Source organism: Electrona antarctica (assembly GCF_951216825.1).
Source record: "Electrona antarctica genome assembly, chromosome: 5".
In the NCBI taxonomy this organism is placed as follows: Eukaryota; Metazoa; Chordata; class Actinopteri; order Myctophiformes; family Myctophidae; genus Electrona; species Electrona antarctica.
In genome coordinates this window covers 55,859,042-55,879,549 of record NC_136810.1, presented here as the reverse complement: position 1 = coordinate 55,879,549, position 20,508 = coordinate 55,859,042, and the positions used below count along the sequence as shown (strand labels likewise).

At 42.5% G+C, this 20,508-nt stretch overlaps 1 protein-coding gene across 1 annotated transcript; it reads right to left on the bottom strand.

Annotated features, from left to right (window-relative positions):
- Positions 1-14,697: 14,697 nt before the first annotated feature.
- LOC306923735 (zinc finger C3H1 domain-containing protein-like) lies at positions 14,698-17,739 on the bottom strand. The gene is made up of 5 exons (XM_079502008.1): positions 17,708-17,739; positions 16,656-16,757; positions 15,603-15,642; positions 15,044-15,106; positions 14,698-14,846 (listed from the first exon to the last, which is right to left on the bottom strand). Exons 1-5 carry the CDS (start codon positions 17,734-17,736, stop codon positions 14,709-14,711), a joined length of 372 nt encoding a protein of 123 aa, XP_079358134.1. The 5' UTR covers positions 17,737-17,739; the 3' UTR covers positions 14,698-14,708.
- Positions 17,740-20,508: the final 2,769 nt, after the last annotated feature.

Genomic DNA, 20,508 nt, shown 5'->3' with positions numbered 1-20,508 from the left:
TTAGCAGTACCTTGTGTTTATTTTCCCCATTTTTAGTTTTGTTTACCATTCAATATTTATGCTCACTTCTTATAATACATGTTAATCATTTTCATACATTTTATATGAAATGCACTGTTCCAATTTTTCTTTTACTAGTTCTTACTGACCCTTTTTATTTACACCTTACGGCATACATGGGAAACTGGCGGCCCGGGGGCCACATGCGGCCCCCCACCATCACTTAATGCGGCCCGCAGGTTAATGACACATTATTGATTACAATTGAATTACTTCAGTCTATATGTAGCTTTAATGACTAGTAATAAAATGTCATTGTCTTTTTATATCCAATATATTTGTATTTAGTTCATAAAGTTAACTATAACTAAATGCATTTGAAATTATATAAAATGGTTACTTTTTAGGATTCCAATTAAAAAATAGCAAAACATTCAGTATTTCTATTAAAATAGCAAAAATTGCCGATCTACAAGCTCAAAACACATCGCAGTGCGACGCGTTTTGAGCTTGTAGATCGGCTATTTTTTGCTATGACAGTGATATGCAACGTGGCCCTCTGGAATGAGATTGGGAATATAGTGACCCTCTCCATTGTCAAAGTCGCCCACCCCTGCCTTACGGTAATTGTAACTTTGTGGCTTGCTGCTTGTCAGATTGTTTTTATACGGGTCTGTGAAGCACTTCTAAACATTGTTTTGTGCTATACAAATTAAATGTATTAATATTACCATGTAATGAAGGCACCATGAGCTGACTATCAAACAGCCATTGATTGGACACGCTAGGTCAGGTGGTCAATTTTAGGGCTAAAAAGTGACCCCTGTGTAGTGTTCCTCTGTGACCACATTACATTATATTCAAATTCTTTATTTATGAAAGATGATTGTGTTTGATTTCAAATAAAATGTCTCACATTATTGCTTTTAGCTGTATCGTTCATTCCATGATACAAAATGGATTAACTCATTAAAACCGGGAAAGCATGTGTCATTTCAAGCTATACTGTATATATATATTTTTTACCTTTTTCAAAAATCTTGAACGTGTTGAAAAAATCACACCCGTGTGAACTGAGTGGTGCAAATCCCCCCCCCCTCTCTCTCATTAGCAGGCAACAGTGCAGCACTATCTCTCTCTCTCTCCGTTTCTGGCACAACAGCGCCACTTTTGGTACTGGTGCTCATAGTCAGTCACACAGGTCACATAGATAGGTTAACACGGACATTGCTGTTCCTTGGAGTGGTTGCACCACTCAAAAATGTTGAACATTTTCAGATGGGGGTCTGTGGTCAAATACATAGCATTTTAGGGGTCATTGGCACAAAAAGAGGTTTTAATGGATTAAAGGAATGCGAGGACCAGTGTAGTTCCTGAATACATGTGTACTTGGTGGCATTATTGATGCCCACATGGCTTTATTGATGCCCACTTGATGCCCACATGGCTTTATTGATGCCCACTTGATGCCCACATGGCTTTATTGATGCCCACTTGATGCCCACATGGCTTTATTGATGTCCACTTGATGCCCACATGGCTTTATTGATGTCCACTTGGCGTTATTGAAGCCCACATCCCATCCGAGTGGCATTGTATCCTTATGCCATTAATGTACTGAAATGCACACGTTGCATTTGGGTCAAGTGGTCTCTCTCGGGGGGCATACAGTACGTTGGTACGACATACCAGGGGTCTGACATGCGTTAAGATGCATGCGTGGCCTGCAGTTAAGACTCACTGGGCCTCCGCGTGCGGTTAGGATTAGGGTAGGGTGTCGGACTGTTGGTACGACAGACAGTTAAGACTCACTGGGCCTCCGCGTGCGGTTAGGATTAGGGTAGGGTGTCGGACTGTTGGTACGACAGACCAATAAGAGGTTAGGATTAGGGTAGGGTGTCGGACTGTTGGTACGACAGACCAATAAGAGGTTAGGATTAGGGTAGGGTGTCGGACTGTTGGTACGACAGACCAAGAAGATATGCACCATTTCCCTTTCACAGACTCCCACATTTGCAGTGTAATTTTTTTCAGAATATTCTTGTTAAGTCCTAGTGTTTTGAATAACACACCATTTAGTCTTAGTCCCACTTAAGTCTTCTGAAATGGTTTAGTCGTCGTCTAGTCGACTAAATACCAAAATCTTAATCTTTTAATTTTAGTCTTAATGCAATGTTAATTTTGCTAGAAAAGACTTAGTCCAAGTCTTTTGAACCCACCATGTAGTCTTAGTCCTATTTAGTCTTCTGAAATGGTTTAGTCTTAGTCGACTACATATCAAAAACCTTAGTCGACTTAGTCTTGTTTAGTCTTAGTCGACTAAATATCAAAAACCTTAGTCGACTAAATATCAAAAACCTTAGTCGACTTAGTCTTGTTTAGTCTTAGTCGACTACATATCAAAAACCTTAGTCGACTTAGTCTTGTTTAGTCTTAGTCGACTAAATATCAAAAACCTTAGTCGACTTAGTCTTCTCTTAGTCAATAAAATGAACACTGCACGACCGTCGACTGACTAGAACCCCATGCACCCACACCGCCAAACAAAGTAACTTCACAGACAATAAAAAAACCCACAAAAACAGGAATCTTTTCATTAGAGCATAATTTAATATAAACATTTTTTAATACAACATACAAAATAAAATTTTGCCCTGTCCTCGTTCGTTAACTTAATAATATATACTCCAAAAAAAATAAAAAATAAAGATTGCACAGGAAAGCATGTACTGTATAAAGCTACAGGCTGCTGACTATCTTTGTCCTGGTATATTATTAATATTAATAATGAGTTTAAAGGGCCTTCCCCGTTGATCGGCTGGCCTGAAGGTATCATCACAGCGTTCTTCAGCAGTCTCTGTGGCAGTCTCAAAAAAGTATTGGCAAACAAACGAACGGACGAACGAACGGGGCCAAATAGAATACTGGGCAGGTTCAGCCATGTTCCACATGGACTGTGATTTTCAAACAGTTTTTTTTTTTTTTGATGATTGTTTAAATTTCTTTTTGATCACTTTTTTTTTATAAACAAAATGAAACAATCTCTTCCTTTTTGTGTGAAAAACAAAAACAAAAATAGATATTATTGTACAAGTTCTTTGCAGCAGCATCACTACAGGGGAAACTGTCCTTTAAAAACACGAGATATGTTTAAACGACACCACAGTGACAATCATAGTCCGTTCCAAATGCCAAACCCCAGGTAAACAAGGGGGGGGGGGGGGGGGGGAGGGATATCAAAAATAAAAAGGTGACGGTACAAACAAAAAGAGGGAGAACATGTAAATTAAAACAGAGGGGGGGGGGGGGGGGGATAAAAAGGTAAGACTTAATGTCACTGAGCAGAGGATCTATACTTACGTACACCACGATGTTAAGGATGATATAAGCGGGGCGCCCCCCCAACACATTTTGTGGTCATTTGAGGAGAGGTGGGTCATTGGCGGCTTCCGTTGACGACTGTTCCTTGATTCCTGGCGCCGCCTGGCGGCCGCTACAGGGAGGTGCAGGAGTAGTGCAGGCAACCAACCAACCAACCAACCGAGCCTTCACGTCAAGTTTCCCTGGCTTACCTAGGCAGTGGCGGCAGTTTGATTTCGTCTGGTCTGATTGGATAAATCTAGTTCCAAACTAGCGCTTCTTTTACTTCTCGTTGGAGAAAAATGGGCACGCACTGAGGGTTGTGTGTGTGTGTGTGTGTGTGTGTGAAGAATATTTAATAACGGTTCTGTGTAGTTTGCAGTGGTGTGGTGTGTCAAGGAAATCCAAACGGAGAGTTTCTCTTGTCTTAAAAGTCGTATCCAAGTTTTATTGAAAGAGGTACGAAATGCAGTTTCACAAGGCAGTTTTCGGGAACAAAGGCCCTTGGAGTCACACGCACACGGCCTATTCAAATCAGCTAGGTACGAGTGAGCACACCATCGGAACGGAAACAGGTAGTCTATATACTAATGCAAGTTTAAAACTCCCCCCCTCTCTCATGAGGGTGGGACTCAGAATTGTCCTTACTTACTGGCCAATCAGTGAGCCAGGACTATCATGCAAGGTTTTCCTATGAGAACTTAGCAACAGATGAAACTATACCAATAAAAATGAATGTACCATATAAAATATACAGAACATTATTTAACACCTGCAATGAAATAGTTAGACTGTATTCTTGACTCTAGATGCATATTTGACAAAGATACGTTGCATTCATGACAGACAGGGCAGACAGATAGAGCAGAGCAGAGTTTGACCTAAAATATGCCATGCAGCTGTTATCCCATGGATGCATCTAGGGTAAGGAGTTCACGCAGACCCCTGTGGGGTTTAATTACCCCCTCTGTTTCTTCAAGCCTAGTTGTAAATAACTAAGCGTAATCTCAAAGGATCTTACCGTGAGCCAGTTGCCACAGATTGCATTGTATAGAAAAACAGCTGTCCCAACTTACGCTCTCCTCTTGTGAGCAGTCTATGCACCTGGCTGTTTTATAATATATCAACTGATTGATATATGTGTCCATGTCTATAATATATCCATCATATTCCTCCCTCAACAGGCTTTTACGCCTGTTGCAATACAATTAAAGGATCAGAATTCATAACCTGCCAAATTAATTTTTCCAAAAATAAATCTTTTTTTTTTCTTTTTTCCAAAATGCAAAATTAATTATTAAACCATAGTTTGACGTGACACGTCCCAATGTAGGCCCCCCTAGATACAGGAGCATTTTGTTAACTACCTGAATTGTATCAAATTAGAACAGAACAAACATAGGGCTTGTTCTGTTGTAGGACAGACCTGAAACTGAAAACAGAAATTAAACTCCTTCTTTAACTGAAACCCTATTTAGACTAAATCAAATTCCTATACTGATTAAATTCAGATCCCTGTAAATGAAAGGTTAACACTTAAAACATGAAAAAAGACAACGAAAATAAACATCTCTAACAACAGTACTAGACCAGTACCTTGTTAAATCTACTTGAGCTGTATCAGCACAGAAAACAACAAACACAAACATGAAAACATAACATCTTTCAACATTAATCAAAAACAACGATTCTTTTTTTTTTCCATGTCACAAACTGTTCAATCGGACGTCCAACGCGCGGTAGGAAATATCCCACAATTATCTTTTCGCCTATCGAATAGCAACGCTTGGAAAATCCTCCTTGATCCTCAGAACTCGGCATAGTTTGCATTGACTGATGAGGGACGTAGATCTCTTAGGTTTGGGGCGGGGGCAAAAGTGGACTGTAGTAGGCAGAAGACAACAGAATCTCCTTTGAGCATCACAAGGCTCTGATTCTGAATGACAGCTTATTGCTTTAGCCATGTCAATCATGACAGCAGAAGCATCAAAACGCTCCCTTCTCCATAGCAGCAGGAGAACAACACTCCTTTCTCCAGTGTGAACATAGGAGATCCTTGTAGTCTCGGCTGCAGAATAGTGGTCGGGTTGACACCTCTCCGGCTATCTCAGTGGCCGTGAAGGTCACCTGCTGTGTTGATCTGACGATAGAGGCTAGGCGAGAAGCATTCTGTTGTGATGGCAGCTGCCGGTTGACACACCCCCCTGGATGCTGTCGGGTTGCCACTCCCCCTTTTTGGTGCTGTCAGATGTCAGTTGTTGACACGCCCCTGGAGCGGGAAATCACTCCGGTGTAGATGACCAGAATGGAACCCTCTCCCATGTCCACCTATTACCACCTATTAAAGGGTGACATGCAGCCTTCCTCCAAAGAAAGTTAGAAGTCCCTCTCAACTCATGCGGTTAGAATATTAGCCCTCCATGCAAAAATCAAGAAAGTGTGTTATAACATATTAGTCCTCGTTTTGACTTTCATTTATATACCTCCAATGTAATTTAATTCCCCTCAAAGCACCAACAACTCAATTGCAAATCATAGCATGTTCCCTTTGTTATTTCGACAACCCTAAAACAATTTAGTGTGACTTTCTCTGACATTAATCCCACTGTTTTGTATTAATCTCTCTTGTTCTGGCATGGCAAAGTGTGTATTAACCATGGTTTTTGAGAGAGAGATTACATTTAGACTATGTTAAATGCAAGAGACTTGACCTCTATAATATAAAGTGTATATTGTATAAAATAATACAACTCCCCCCTTTTTCCTGGGAATTCAACATCCCCAGGAAAATACAGAGAAAATAACCAACACGCACACGCTACCCCTCATGACCGAACAAACCACCCATTTCGAATCACAGACCGTCATCATCGCCCACTAAAAATCACAACTACTTAGCACCTATAACAAAGTAAAATTTAAGAACACAAAAGGATGTAATCTCCAACCACAAAGATAATAGAAAGTGAGCTCTTTTTTTTTTTTTTTTTTTTTTAGTCACCAGTTTATCACCTCACCATGAAAGGGAAGGGGACGGGTTCCCCTTTCTTGTACAAGCGGTAAAAATAACACTTGCCCTAATGTTAATGTCCAAAAGAAAAAATCAGCAGCTTTCCCAGAAATGTCAAACAAAAATAGACGATCAATGACTGACACACGTTACCTCAGCCGTCATAGTTGTAGTCCACAGATCTCCGCCCGGTATACTTGAGCCGCAGGAACTCTTACTGAGGGTCAGGTGGTGGCACAGGCCAACCACGACAGGTGCGCAACGGCTGGACGGGCGCCCTCATCCCACGCCATCCAAATGACGCTCCCCACGACGGCTGTCCCTGCCAGGAGCCGGGCGGCAACTGTACACAATACCGCTCCATATGTGACAAACTACCACATCTGAAGCAGCCTTGGTATCGCGGCTTGGGACCACGGCGAAAACGCTGACGAGGCTGGACGTCTCTAGGAAGAACAGAATGGTTGTCGAGCAATGGAACGTCATGTGGCCCCGCCACCCTGAGAGGTGCCTGAACGACTGGTGGACCGTTCTGAGGCAGCGGGGCTGAGTCCACTGCACGGGCCGCAGTCTTCAAGGCGGTCTGCACACCCTCAGGCAGGCCTTGTTCAATTTTCTCTCTCAGAAGAAACACGGCTAATTCCTGTTGAAAACATTGTAACTGTCTCTTATGCAACTGCCTTATCGCCTCCTCCTCCTCACGCTGCTGGGAGACAAATGTCAGCGGAGGTTCTGTAGCATCCAAAGGAGAGAAAACAACATCAGAAGGAGAGAAAACATCCGAAGGGCGAACATCCTTACGATTCCGTCGCTTTACCATCCACACGTCCGTGGCTTCAGGACCCCCTCCCAGCATCAGTCCACCACTTCCGCCGTCCGGTCGTCGTGGCACCGCGATCGTTGATGCGTCATCCGGATCGGGGCTAGAAAAATCTAAGTCACGTGCATCAAAAACGCAGGCTCCTTCATCAGGAGAGCGAACGGATGTGGACAGAGTGTCCTGTACTGGGGACCCATCAACGGATGTGGACAGGGTGTCCTGTACCGGTGACCCATCAACGGATGTGGACAGGGTGTTCTGTACTGGTGACCCATCAACATGATATTGGGCATAAGCCTCACACATTTCCTGTCCTCTTTGGAGAAAGAGATCCATCAACCTTCGTTCTGCCCTAACCCTATGCTCCAGGACCAGTCTATAGTCCTGTATTCGTACGTTCAAGGCATTGATGACAACTGGAGAAAATACGCTATCCTGTGGCCATGGGCCAGAAGGGCCCCATAAGTCCCATTTAGAGTCCCATTCAACCAAAATTGAAGTTAATTCAGCCATCAGTCCATTTGGTGGGGAGGAGCATGCGTGTGTATGTGACCCACTCATACTGGAGCGGTATATGGGCACACCTTAAGGTCAGAGAATATTGAATTACAATTATAGTCACTTCTATCGCTACTATAAGCACCCACAATTGTCCAAAAATAATCCCCCTGTGATGCAAAATTACCCCATATATTAGTTGTCAAAACCCTAAAGGAAACACACTGATTCACAATGGTCAACCTGAAAACCAGTTATTAACGCGGTTATCACAGGAAGCATGTACACCGTGAACTGTATAGCTATATACAATTCACACGAATAGATACAAAAATATGTATCCACAGGCGGAAACAAAAGCAACGAAATTTAGGTGGTCAGAGACAGAAACCAAATTAACCTATTATAAAACTCAAATATCCTCCTATAACATAGTGTAGTGAAAAGGGTGTCATTAACCGGAAAATCACAAATGCAGTGACTTCCCAAAAATCCTACTGTGTATTAGTACCCACAATAGCCCCCCTTTAAACTTAAACTAAGTCTACAATAAACAATACAAACCAAACAAATTGTTAGAACATGTCACACACTGAATGTTTCAAGACAAGGTTACCCTGTGAGTTGAAACTGGCAGAACAACGTCTAGTTATGTAACAGTCATGCACCATCACCCATGCAGGTTAATAGAACTCGAAGACAAAAGATGGGGCTAACTCCCTACACTAAAACTCACGTATATCCAAATGGACTACCAAATGGTTTTACTTTTAAAAAGAAAATCGTGAGAAGGGGTTTTAAAAAACTAACTATAATTACGGGCCAAAAATGTGTTACAAAAAACGTGGTAGGCTATATCATGAATAGAGTATTGACCGGCCTCCTAAAAAATGTACACTATAAATTCAAGTATACACACCAAACACCTGGGAATATTCCTACCAGTTGTTCAAAATTAAGACAAAAACTTTGTCAAAGAGAAGGCCGTTCCAATACTCACCCATGTATTGTCCACCACGCATGCAACTGAAAGAAATAAAAACTGAAAATGTTACTACTTAATCACCTGAAAAAGGAAACAATTAACCTACGATCAATCCATCCTAGCGACAGATTAACTTTATAAAAATGTAAACTGTCGAGTACAGCCACAGAAATGGTATTTATAATTAATAACAGATTCAATAGACATGTGTATCTGTATCCTGCAAACATTTGAGCTAAAGGGAGTTGTAGTCATATCCCCTGATTCCGAAATCATCCGTAACAGAAGAGAACAACTACAAGGCCCAAAGATAATATAACCTGACTCACTCCGTTGTTACTATTGTATATTTGCACAAGACGTGCCCACGAACGGATTACAGATTGACGTTTGTCAACATAAGGACAAAGAACCCACTATGTTGTGGAAATGACTGGTACATCCTACACATGAAATACATTGCCCCTCAACCCCCCTCACAGTAACCCTCAAACGAAATTTCAACCACATGTCACAGTAAGGTGACATGAAAGATCTCTCAGAAAGAGATGAAGGAAACATTGTAACAATATGCCATTTAGTGGTCAAAATATATAAAAAATATTTGTCAGCTGGTATGCTGAATGTCATCTTACTACAGAAAGGATGTAATAAACCTAACTATAGTAAAGATCTTTGAACAGGGGTAGCCATCTGTTTACTGTAAATAGCCCCCCTATAAATTTGCTCACAGTGGGTCTTTTTAAAACAAAGGAGAGGAGATAGCCCTAAAGCTCTCTTCACCTGAAACATAGTGTTGATTCAGGGCGATAGCGATCCCCCCTCCTTCTGAAACTAAACAAGTTATTTATTGAGGGTGTAAGGAAGGGATTTTAGCTCTCTCCCCCTCTTTCCCTAAAAGCACATTCCGTCAGAGCATGCTAAATTTGTCATTGCAATTCCTCACACGTAGCTCTGTATGTATTCGCTCATTTAACTATCACTCTTCACTCACACATACATTATTCCCAATCAATTATCGTGATATCACACACACACACACACACACACACACGCAGGGGAATAGTTACCCCATCACCCACACTCATTTGCATACAACCAACCCCATACCGAGTAAATGGAGATTTATCTCACCCTACGCAACTGTTTTTGTCCCAGAATCAAATTACTCATGCAGAACTATATATAAATTTTACTAATAAGAGCTGTATTTTTAACAATCCCTAATTAACCTATACCTAACTTTTACCTAAATGTAACCATTTCCAATTTGAGATGCATTTGTCATTTACCCTCTAAATTTTATTTGGACCCCCAAATTAAACCCACATTTTTAAACCTTAATTGTCCCCAATCTCTGAGTTTTTGAGCACAAGACAACAAAAATAGACTGAGCTGTTGTCTCCGTCAAAATTTAAATGAACCTCCCTACTGTAATATCTATATTATTCATTTAAGAAAAAAGTCAATCCACCTTTAAACAGTCACTGATCTTTAAATAATTTCTCAAATATAATTTCACTCTTATACATTTATACACTCTAACGTGCATGAATAGCCATATTATAGTTCCCTTATCTAATCTAGTTCATGCATCCAGTTTACTTGTTAACCTCCTATTAATTTCGTTTATTTATCTAGTTTGTTCATAAATGTATTAACCTATCACTTCCCCCTGAGCCATGACCAACATGGCTCATGACAAAAATCTGATCATCACAGAAAACAGTGCTACGCCATCCATAACATCACGCTCAGTACAACCATAGTCAGCAGAACAAACCAACTGACCCCCGCATCCATCACGCACCCACGCACAGGTACGCACTACACACATAGAGTACAGTCATACATACTCATCACGCAGGACTCCCACAGAGTTGATTTAAACCACTACCACGGTTCAGTAGTACTATTTTCCAACTCTTCAAACATAACCACTTCACACACACACGTATAACTTCACCCATGGGACAAGGTAGAAGGACACGGAATCAGTCCACTGTACTCTGTCCCATCTTGTGTGTGTATGTGTGTTGACCCTCCGTTGCCTCAGTCAACACGTCACCACAGGTGGTCTATTCCGAGAGCATTCCTAAGTAATAAAAGGTCCCTGTCTGTTATATGACAGGATGAACTCACAGCTATTGTAAGCTTTAACAGATTGTTATCTTAGGCCATCTTTAGTGACTCCACAGCTAGCCTCTTGTCAATTAATGCAACCAGCCGTTCGAGTCTTAAAGATAATTGATTGATTGAAATATTTATCAACAGTTCGCAGAATTACAGTACCCTTCAAGCACAAACTCAACCCAAAGGCCGCTAACTGTGAGTGGACAGCTTACAAGAGGGTCCACCATTGTTCAATTCATCAAAAAATAGACTATACTGCCTGGCCTAACTGAACCAAACTTTTGTTTGTCGGTGAAGCCATCCTTACTGTGCAGAGCTATGCATGTCTCCTGGCTGGCGAAAATTGTTGCACAGCCCAACACCCATTCAGTACACATTCAAGACCGCACCACTCAACTCAAAAATGGTCTGATCATAAGAGTCATTCTAGCAATTATTTTCACCCGGGTTGAATAAAAATAATATGTAGAAAAGAATGACACAAAAATGTAGCCTACTCATCTTTTCGTATTCAAAATACAATTTTCAAACAAACAGATCCAGACCACGTCTAAATATGTGCCCATACACATGCCGTCCAAGTGAATAAATAACATTATCAAAACCCAACAGAATTCATTCTCTGGTCCAGCCAGAAAATGAACATCCTAGAGGCCTTCTAGACTGTTTTGTTCCTTCAATGAATACTCAACACAGACAGACAACATCCACAAAAGCACACATAAAGAGTAATCTAAAACCACCTTTAACCCTCGTATTTCGTATACAGACATATTGCAATGCCTTAAATCAATACAAATTCTAACGACACCTCCCCCCATTTGAGACATGAAACTTCTCCATGTATCAATAACATGCAGCCTCAGCCATAGGAAAGATAGACAGGATTCTGGAAAGATAGACAGGATTCTGTCCATCATAAGAACAGTGCCAAAGCACTGGGCATCACCACAGGTATAAGCCACCCATAAAACATTCAATCACCCATACGGACAGACATACACAGACACCCACAGCCCCAGGCACACACATACCCGCATCAAAAGGCTAGTTTGTCAAGCCAAAGACAGAGGAAACGAGTCAAACGACCCATGGCAGCACCAGAACACATGCGGTCACGTAACCCCAATAACGTCGATTAAATCAGAAATAAAACTGATCCACCCCAAAGGAAACGTCATAATTTCCCCAGGAAAACGGGAGCGAAAGAGAGGAGTGCACGCACACGCACGCGCACGGAACGGCACAAGGGAGCAGTAGTTGCTGACAGAAAGAACAAAAACCACGCCCCTAGCCAACCCAGAACAAACCCGCTCACACACCGGAAGTATGAGGAGACTTGTAAAAAATAAAGAAACGCTCCCGAACGGGAACAAAGACAGTACAGCCGGATAGCCAGTACTCAAAGAGCCGCAATGCCACTGGGAAAACCAAAATGGCCACGAAGAGATATTAACAACAAGATGAGCACATCCAAATGAGCGTCACCCAAATGATACAAACAGCAAAAATAAATCAGCACGCTGCACGTCCCACTCAGGCCTCACAGGAAGAGCAACCATAAACACAATGAAAAGCAAAGCGTAACCTAATCGAATGTAAGACGCACGTTTAGTAATGCAGAAACATTTAAAAAGCGAAAAAAGATCCGATTCCTGGAAACACTTGCTCCTCATATAGGTTACCCACTCCCCCAAAACAATACGCCCAAACGTGGAAAGCAGTACGCTGACGACAAATCATTGGCAAAAGTGTAGCAACAACATAACATCGCCATACTTTACCTGTCCAGACCCTTGTCCACAGGACAACGGAATACGACTCTGCCATCACATCCCACGCATCTGTGTGTAGCGCCGCTCAAAACAGACTAGCCCTTATACAAGAGAAATACTCATCTAATCCCAGAATAAAGCCGCACTTCCACACAGACCCACGCGATGTTTCAGCAAAAGCCCCTGTACTTTTCTTAAACAAAGGACCCCATACCCCGTCGAGCAGAGACCCCCCACCCCCACTTATACGAAGGTGTAAAACTTTAAACGTACACCCGTGTTTTTCCACAAATCACCGCTAGGAGGAAATAGTGCCAGCACAAAGCGATCATAACCAAACAATCACCAGAAATGCAGGCACATACCCCCACACAGCAACGTAAAAAAAAACACAAGTATACAGCAGTGCGCGCACCTTATGCATCGTATATATATATACGTCACAAAATCCCTGTTTTGCAATACGCTCGCCGGCTCGTCTTACTGGGCCTTGCGTAATCCAGACAACCTCAGAAGAATAATATTAATAAATATTAATATCAATCACCCAAAATCTCAGATTCCTATTCCATACACCCAGCAACGTAGGGCCAAATTATCCTACTAACCACCTTCGGCTAGCCCTCAGGAATGCACAAAACCGTCCAAATAATGTGCACCCCATGTAATACGAGAACGGCCACGCAAATAGAACTTGGTCATGAAAAACGCTCGCAAACCGCGCGCGCCTTCCGGAGCTCCCAGCGGGGCAGAACAGCACTGCGGCAACTGTGTAGTTTGCTCGCATGCTACTATTCACATCCCACCGGTTCCCCGAAAAACGTGTGCCGTTTGAAATCGCTTTAGCCTATAAGGTATATCAGAATCCACGCTTCCCCAAATTGAAGCAAAGGTATTGTTCTATATGGCTACGCCATATCTTCTGCACGTTTGGCCAGGTATGTGTTTTTATAATGAACCGCCACTTTGACGGCGGAACATTACAAAAACTAGTTTCAACTTAATTGTCGTAAAAAATGAATTTAAAACCAGGGTTTAGGACGAGGTTTTTGCTCGCCCGGCGTTTACAGTTAAAATAAAACAATGGTAAATGGAATGCGTTGCCACTGCCTAGCAAGAAAAAGATAAATTCTCACGCTCTGAGACACCTCACCACTGGCCTATATGCACAGATCCGACCCTGGATCGAATTTACCAGGCTCCCCTCGTAAAACAGCTGTAATAATAATTTTACACTCACCCAGCTCAAGACGAGGGATCCTTCAGCAACCGGGGATCGGCACCATCTGAAGAATATTTAATAACGGTTCTGTGTAGTTTGCAGTGGTGTGGTGTGTCAAGGAAATCCAAACGGAGAGTTTCTCTTGTCTTAAAAGTCGTATCCAAGTTTTATTGAAAGAGGTACGAAATGCAGTTTCACAAGGCAGTTTTCGGGAACAAAGGCCCTTGGAGTCACACGCACACGGCCTATTCAAATCAGCTAGGTACGAGTGAGCACACCATCGGAACGGAAACAGGTAGTCTATATACTAATGCAAGTTTAAAACTCCCCCCCTCTCTCATGAGGGTGGGACTCAGAATTGTCCTTACTTACTGGCCAATCAGTGAGCCAGGACTATCATGCAAGGTTTTCCTATGAGAACTTAGCAACAGATGAAACTATACCAATAAAAATGAATGTACCATATAAAATATACAGAACATTATTTAACACCTGCAATGAAATAGTTAGACTGTATTCTTGACTCTAGATGCATATTTGACAAAGATACGTTGCATTCATGACAGACAGGGCAGACAGATAGAGCAGAGCAGAGTTTGACCTAAAATATGCCATGCAGCTGTTATCCCATGGATGCATCTAGGGTAAGGAGTTCACGCAGACCCCTGTGGGGTTTAATTACCCCCTCTGTTTCTTCAAGCCTAGTTGTAAATAACTAAGCGTAATCTCAAAGGATCTTACCGTGAGCCAGTTGCCACAGATTGCATTGTATAGAAAAACAGCTGTCCCAACTTACGCTCTCCTCTTGTGAGCAGTCTATGCACCTGGCTGTTTTATAATATATCAACTGATTGATATATGTGTCCATGTCTATAATATATCCATCATGTGTGCTGTAGTGTGTGTCAGGAATCCTCGCCCTGAACTCTGCCGGGGCCTAAATTTAGGGTCTCACTTAGACTCACTCCCACCTCTCGGGCCTTGTCAACAAGCTTCCTCAGTCTATCCGTTTTACCTCCCTCCGCAGCTTCAAACAGCAGGCACTGGAAAGGAGGGAAGAGACAGGGGGAGCGAGGGGAGAGGGTATCAGAGGAGTTAGGGAAGGAGGGAGGGGAAAGGAGGGGGGGGGGGGGGGGGGGGGAGGAAGGGTAGCAGGTGAACATAGGTGTAATACCGCTCAAGGTGCAACAAATTGTGTTGTGTTTGAGTATGTGATATGTGTTTTTTTGTGGGAAATTACATCTTTCCATATGGTGGCACACAGTGGAAGACTTTGGAGAGCTTGCCGATACAGATTTCGGACCTATAAGAAAATAACAAAAAGGCGGGGGAGGGGGGGAAAAGAAAAAGAAAAAAAAAGAAGACCACCAAACGCAGGGATGGTGGTGTCAGTTAAAAGGACGAGGACAAAAAAAAACAACACACACACAAGAACAAAAAGGGATCAAGTCAGAGATTGCTTTTTGCTTCCTAGAGAAAAAGCGACCTGAGCCACACATCACGAAATCACAAAAGCAAAAAAATGTTTCAAACTGTGACACTCTAAAAGAACAGCATACATTACAACCCGTTTGTTTTGTGTGACAAATAACCCTGCAGGGGAAGAAATGAGATTCAACAACATCAAAATGGCCAGAACAGTTAAGTCAGACAAGGGAAGACTTACTGACTGACTGGAAGAAAAGGCAAGCACAAGGTTAGGATGTCAATTCGTCAATTCATTATTTTTTGTCATTATTTGATTCTCAGTGATTCTTACCCCGGATCCCCCCCACCCCCCCCCTCCATCACTAACTCACCTCTGATGGCTCCTTTAGCTCCCTCTCCACAGCTATTGCTCTGCCGAGAAATGCAGCAGAAAGGCTTGTGAGATTCACGGCAGGACAACTCCCTAAACTCTCTTAACACATTATGTGCCCTTTTAAATCTTTCAAAATGGCGACCCAGGGTGCCCACTTTTTAGAACCCCTTTTTGACATTTTTTTTTAATAAAAAAACAAAACCACAGACGTCCTGGGCACTACATGCGGTAATTCACAGGACGTCTGTGGACGTCTTGGGCACAAAATGTGTTAAAAGACAGTAATGGCTAGCAAGCAAGGAGAGGAAACTAATTTTTTCGCTTTGCTTGTCACCAGGTTTGCTGTTTTTTCTTTTTATCACAGAACCTCTGAATGGTGGTTGCTTAACACACCCTTTCAAAATAGTGACCCAGGGTGCCCAATGTTATTTTTGTCTTTTTTTTTTTTTAAGATGTCCAGACGTCCTGGGCACCGCATAGCGGTAATTCCCAGGACACAGGAAGTGGTAAGCTGCCCAAAGAGGCTTACAGTTGGAGGCCATCGATATTGTCCTTTTCTTTTTGCTGAGGTTTGCGTGATCTGCGCAAAACCCCTTTTGGTGTTTTAAACATTATGTTATAATTTAGCTATTGAAAAATAGCACATCTACAAGCTCATAGCGCGCCACCGAGTGGCAGGTCTGCTATTTTTGAAAAATCGTGAAAATATTCAGAAGGATTTTTTTTAAATTTTGAGGTCAGGCCTAAATGGGTCAAATGATAAGGGACAATATCGGTGGCACCCAACTGTATATTGAGGACAAACTTTTATCAGCGTATGCCTGCCTTGTGGCTGGTGTTAGTTTCCCATCCTGGCTAGAGCTAACAAACTGACCAGCAGCAATTTATAAACCCTCAATGTGAGATCATTACCATTTATATGTTTTTACAAAGACATTATTTCAGGTCCGATACGTTTCTCTCTGAATCAATCATTTCTTCATGCTTTTTCTTTTCTTTTCTTTCTTTCTTTTTACATTTCTGAGCAGCGAGGAGAGATCTTGGGACTTACATTTTCCAGGAAGCCAGACATTTTGGAATACTACTGCTCAACATTCTGGCCTGGAATTTCAGGTGTTCAATGTTGCCGTCCTGCCATTCATGGTGCAGCAACCTGTACAGTGACAAAGCAACACTAACCGTCTGTCAACAGCATGGAACTAGAAACCCCACAAACTTGGCCTCCGATCAGTGCGCGGCAGACTTATCCTCGACACACAGAAGCCTCAAACATAACCGGTACATCCAACAGCCTTTAACTTACTTTAGACTAGTCATTGGTTAGACATAAGGTTGGTGAGGGGTGCGTTAAAACGACCGGATTAGGGTTGGTGAGGGGTGCGTTAAAACGACCGGATTAGGGTTGGTGAGGGGTGCGTTAAAACGACCGGATTAAGGTTGGTGAGGGTTGCGTTAAAACGACCGGATTAAGGTTGGTGAGGGGTGCGTTAAAACGACCGGATTAATGTTGGTGAGGGGTGCGTTAAAACGACCGGATTAAGGTTGGTGAGGGGTGCGTTAAAACGACCGGATTAAGGTTGGTGAGGGGTGCGTTAAAACGACCGGATTAAGGTTGGTGAGGGGTGCGTTAAAACGACCGGATTAATGTTGGTGAGGGGTGCGCTAAAACGACCGGATTAAGGTTGGTGAGGGGTGCGTTAAGGGTTGGGTGAGGGTTTAGGTGTGCTGCCCCGTGGGAGGTTGACAGTTTTTGGTTTAGACTAGTCATTGGTTAGACCAGTCATTAGTCCTACAACTACAACCTATACCTCCCACGGGGCAGCACACCTAAACCTAACCTTAACCCATGTCTAACCAATGACTAGTCTAAACTAAGTATGCACCCCAATATGACCTCGTGCACATGTTCATTCCAGAGGCAAAATACTCCTCTAGAATCTAGTCTAGATACCCTGCACTAACACACTTCACACAATGAAGCTACAACCATTTAAGTTACCACAGAAAGACCAGTGATAAGTCATCCCCCAATAGGCTGAAGGTGTGCTCCACTCATGCTAGGCATGCATGTGCAGGGTGGGCGATGACAGTGGTGAACGGTACCTTAGGCCCAGCTCGGTGTTGTTGGGCATGGAGTATCTCAGTCTCTCCAGGACCACGGCATGCTGGGACTTGTGCAGGCAGCTTAAATAGTGGGTGACCACCTGAAGAAGGGGCCGACGCAGAAGCAGAGCATTAGCAGTGCTTTGGGAGGCAATCACACAGAGATGCAGCGTGCAGTGTTGTTCCTACATATTTGTTTTACCAATGAATTTCCAAAACCTTTCCAAAAACCAGTCCAGAATATTAAACCCAATTTCCAGGCTTATAACAATCATTCAGCGCAATAAAAAGTCTCTTAGGTTAAGGTTAGGTTTAGGTGTGCTGCCCCGTGGGAGGTTAGGTTTAGGGTGAGGGTTTGAGATAGGTTGTAGTTGTAGGACTAATGACTGGTCTAACCAATGACTAAACCAAAAACTGTCTGAAAAAAACTGCACACGTCTCTTACTCAAAGACAGGCAGTGTAGCAAAAAATAAAGCATAGAATATAGAAATGTTAAAATTCCATACCAAATTTCATGACAATTTACACCACCTATCCTAGGGCATAGCATCACGCTGCAGCACGGTGTGAGCTTGTAGATCTGTTCTTTTTTTATCACGTCAAAATTTGTATAATGTTATACACGTTTTGTAAAATGTTTTTATTAACAAAATCAATAATCTAATTTCAAAACTTTCCATAAATGTGGGATCCCTGATCATGGAAAAAAAACAATTCAATTGAGATTTTACTGGCTTACATTATATAGTTACATTATACAGACAGACAGACAGACAGACAGACAGACAGACAGACAGACAGACAGACAGACAATACGAGCTTGTAGATCTGCTATTTAAAACCTTTGCTTCTGTAGAACGCCACAACGGTAAGGCCTTCCGGTCTGATTTTCAAATATGTTATAGAGCTCCCCGAGACGCACGCGTGGAACTGTAGTACGTCCTCGGGCGACCTTTCTAGTCGACATGGCGCGAGCGAACGTTCCACTACACCGAGTGGCGCGCTACGAGCTTGTAGATCTGCTATTTAAAACCTTTGCTTCTGTAGAACGCCACAACGGTAAGGCCTTCCGGTCTGATTTTCAAATATGTTATAGAGCTCCCCGAGACGCACGCGTGGAACTGTAGTACGTCCTCGGGCGACCTTTATAGTCGACATGGCGCGCGCGAACGTAAAAACCTTTGCTTCTGTAGAACGCCACAACGGTGAGGCCTTCCGGTCTGACCTACAAGCTCACAGCGCGGCACTCTGTGCCACTTCTTGGTCTGCTATTTTTGGAAAATCTCGATAGATAATTCTGTGGGTCACCCAGGAAGCCTTGGAGGTGTCGGCCTGGGCCTGCTGTGTGGCAAAAGGGCACAGGGACTTGTTGTATGGTTAACCCATTCTGGGTTCAGGAAACCCCTTTTGGTGTTTTAAACATTATGTTATAATTTAGCAGATCTACAAGCTCATAGCGCAGTGCCGAGTGCCGCGCGCCGCGCTATGAACTTGTAGGTCTGCTATTTTTGGAAAATAATGTGGTACTGTGAACACATGTAGCGTCTTTACACTCTAGTGAAATAGTGCCTTTCATATTGAATGTAAACACACAACAGGACTATAAGGTGAGGCAGTCAGCAGGTCACAGCGCTGTAGGGATTCGAACCCTATACCCAGGCGGACGCTCGGATAGTGCACATTACTACCAGCGCTTTTGTTGCTCTGCCAAAACCATGCCTTGCATGTGAATTATTTTGTTACGACTGTACTTACACTGTTGTACATGTAGCGGCCCCTATCCCACCCCGATGTCAGAAAACAAGAGGCGCCAGACATCTACCTAGGTCCGTTTAGTGGTTACCCTTAAATAAGAGTTGAATGTTGAGTTGAACAGTATTGCCTCAGCACAGTATCTGTCAATTAAACACAATACAAACATACAGTTGCAGCGCTGCAATATAGAAAATAAGAAAGAGAGCTCTTGAAATAAAAGGAATGAATTGAATTGTCCTTAAGGGTGTTAAAACCCTTACCCTAATTATTCCCTTTTGTTAAGGGTTGATCCCTAAATCCTTAGTGTGTGTGTTCAGTTTCTCAGTTCAAGGTGTGTGTGCGAGACCTCGGGGAGAGGTATTAGTATACGTGAGTGAGGGGACTGCTGCTCGGGCAGAGACAGCAGTGGTTCTTATCTGTATCTGTCGATGAAACCGTGAACAGACGGATCCTCTGTAGCTGGTCCTGCGGTTGGCCACACCGCTCCACAACCATGCACAGACGTCGATCACTTCACTGGACTAAGCTCGCCATCAGATTTCAGACTGGGGTTTCTCTGGGTTGTCAAGAAACCAATCTACACGAAGTGCAGAATAGCAAATTACTCTGTGTTCTTATGAGACCTCATTCATTTTCTCCCAATATCTTTTAGTATACAGTATAACCAAGAAAGGATATACTTCAAATACAATGAAATAATAATGTACAGTATAGCTACTGATCATAGTAATACATACATGAAATGAAATAGCATAAAATGCAAAAACATATAAATAACATGTCACATTAATTATATGCACAATGAATTTCTTATGTTCACCTGTTAAATGTAACATAACCATTTTTAGGCTTTTTAACCTTTCTAATACTCCATTGTTGTAAATTGTATAATCAACTTTACTCCAAGAGTGACTTGAACCATTGAAACCAAATGGTTGTAATGTAAACACCATAGGCTACTGTATGTACAAACTAGTGCTTCTACATGCTACTGCATCATCACAGCTAGTGGATGCAGTTAGCTTAATGCTAATTCCGATTAGCA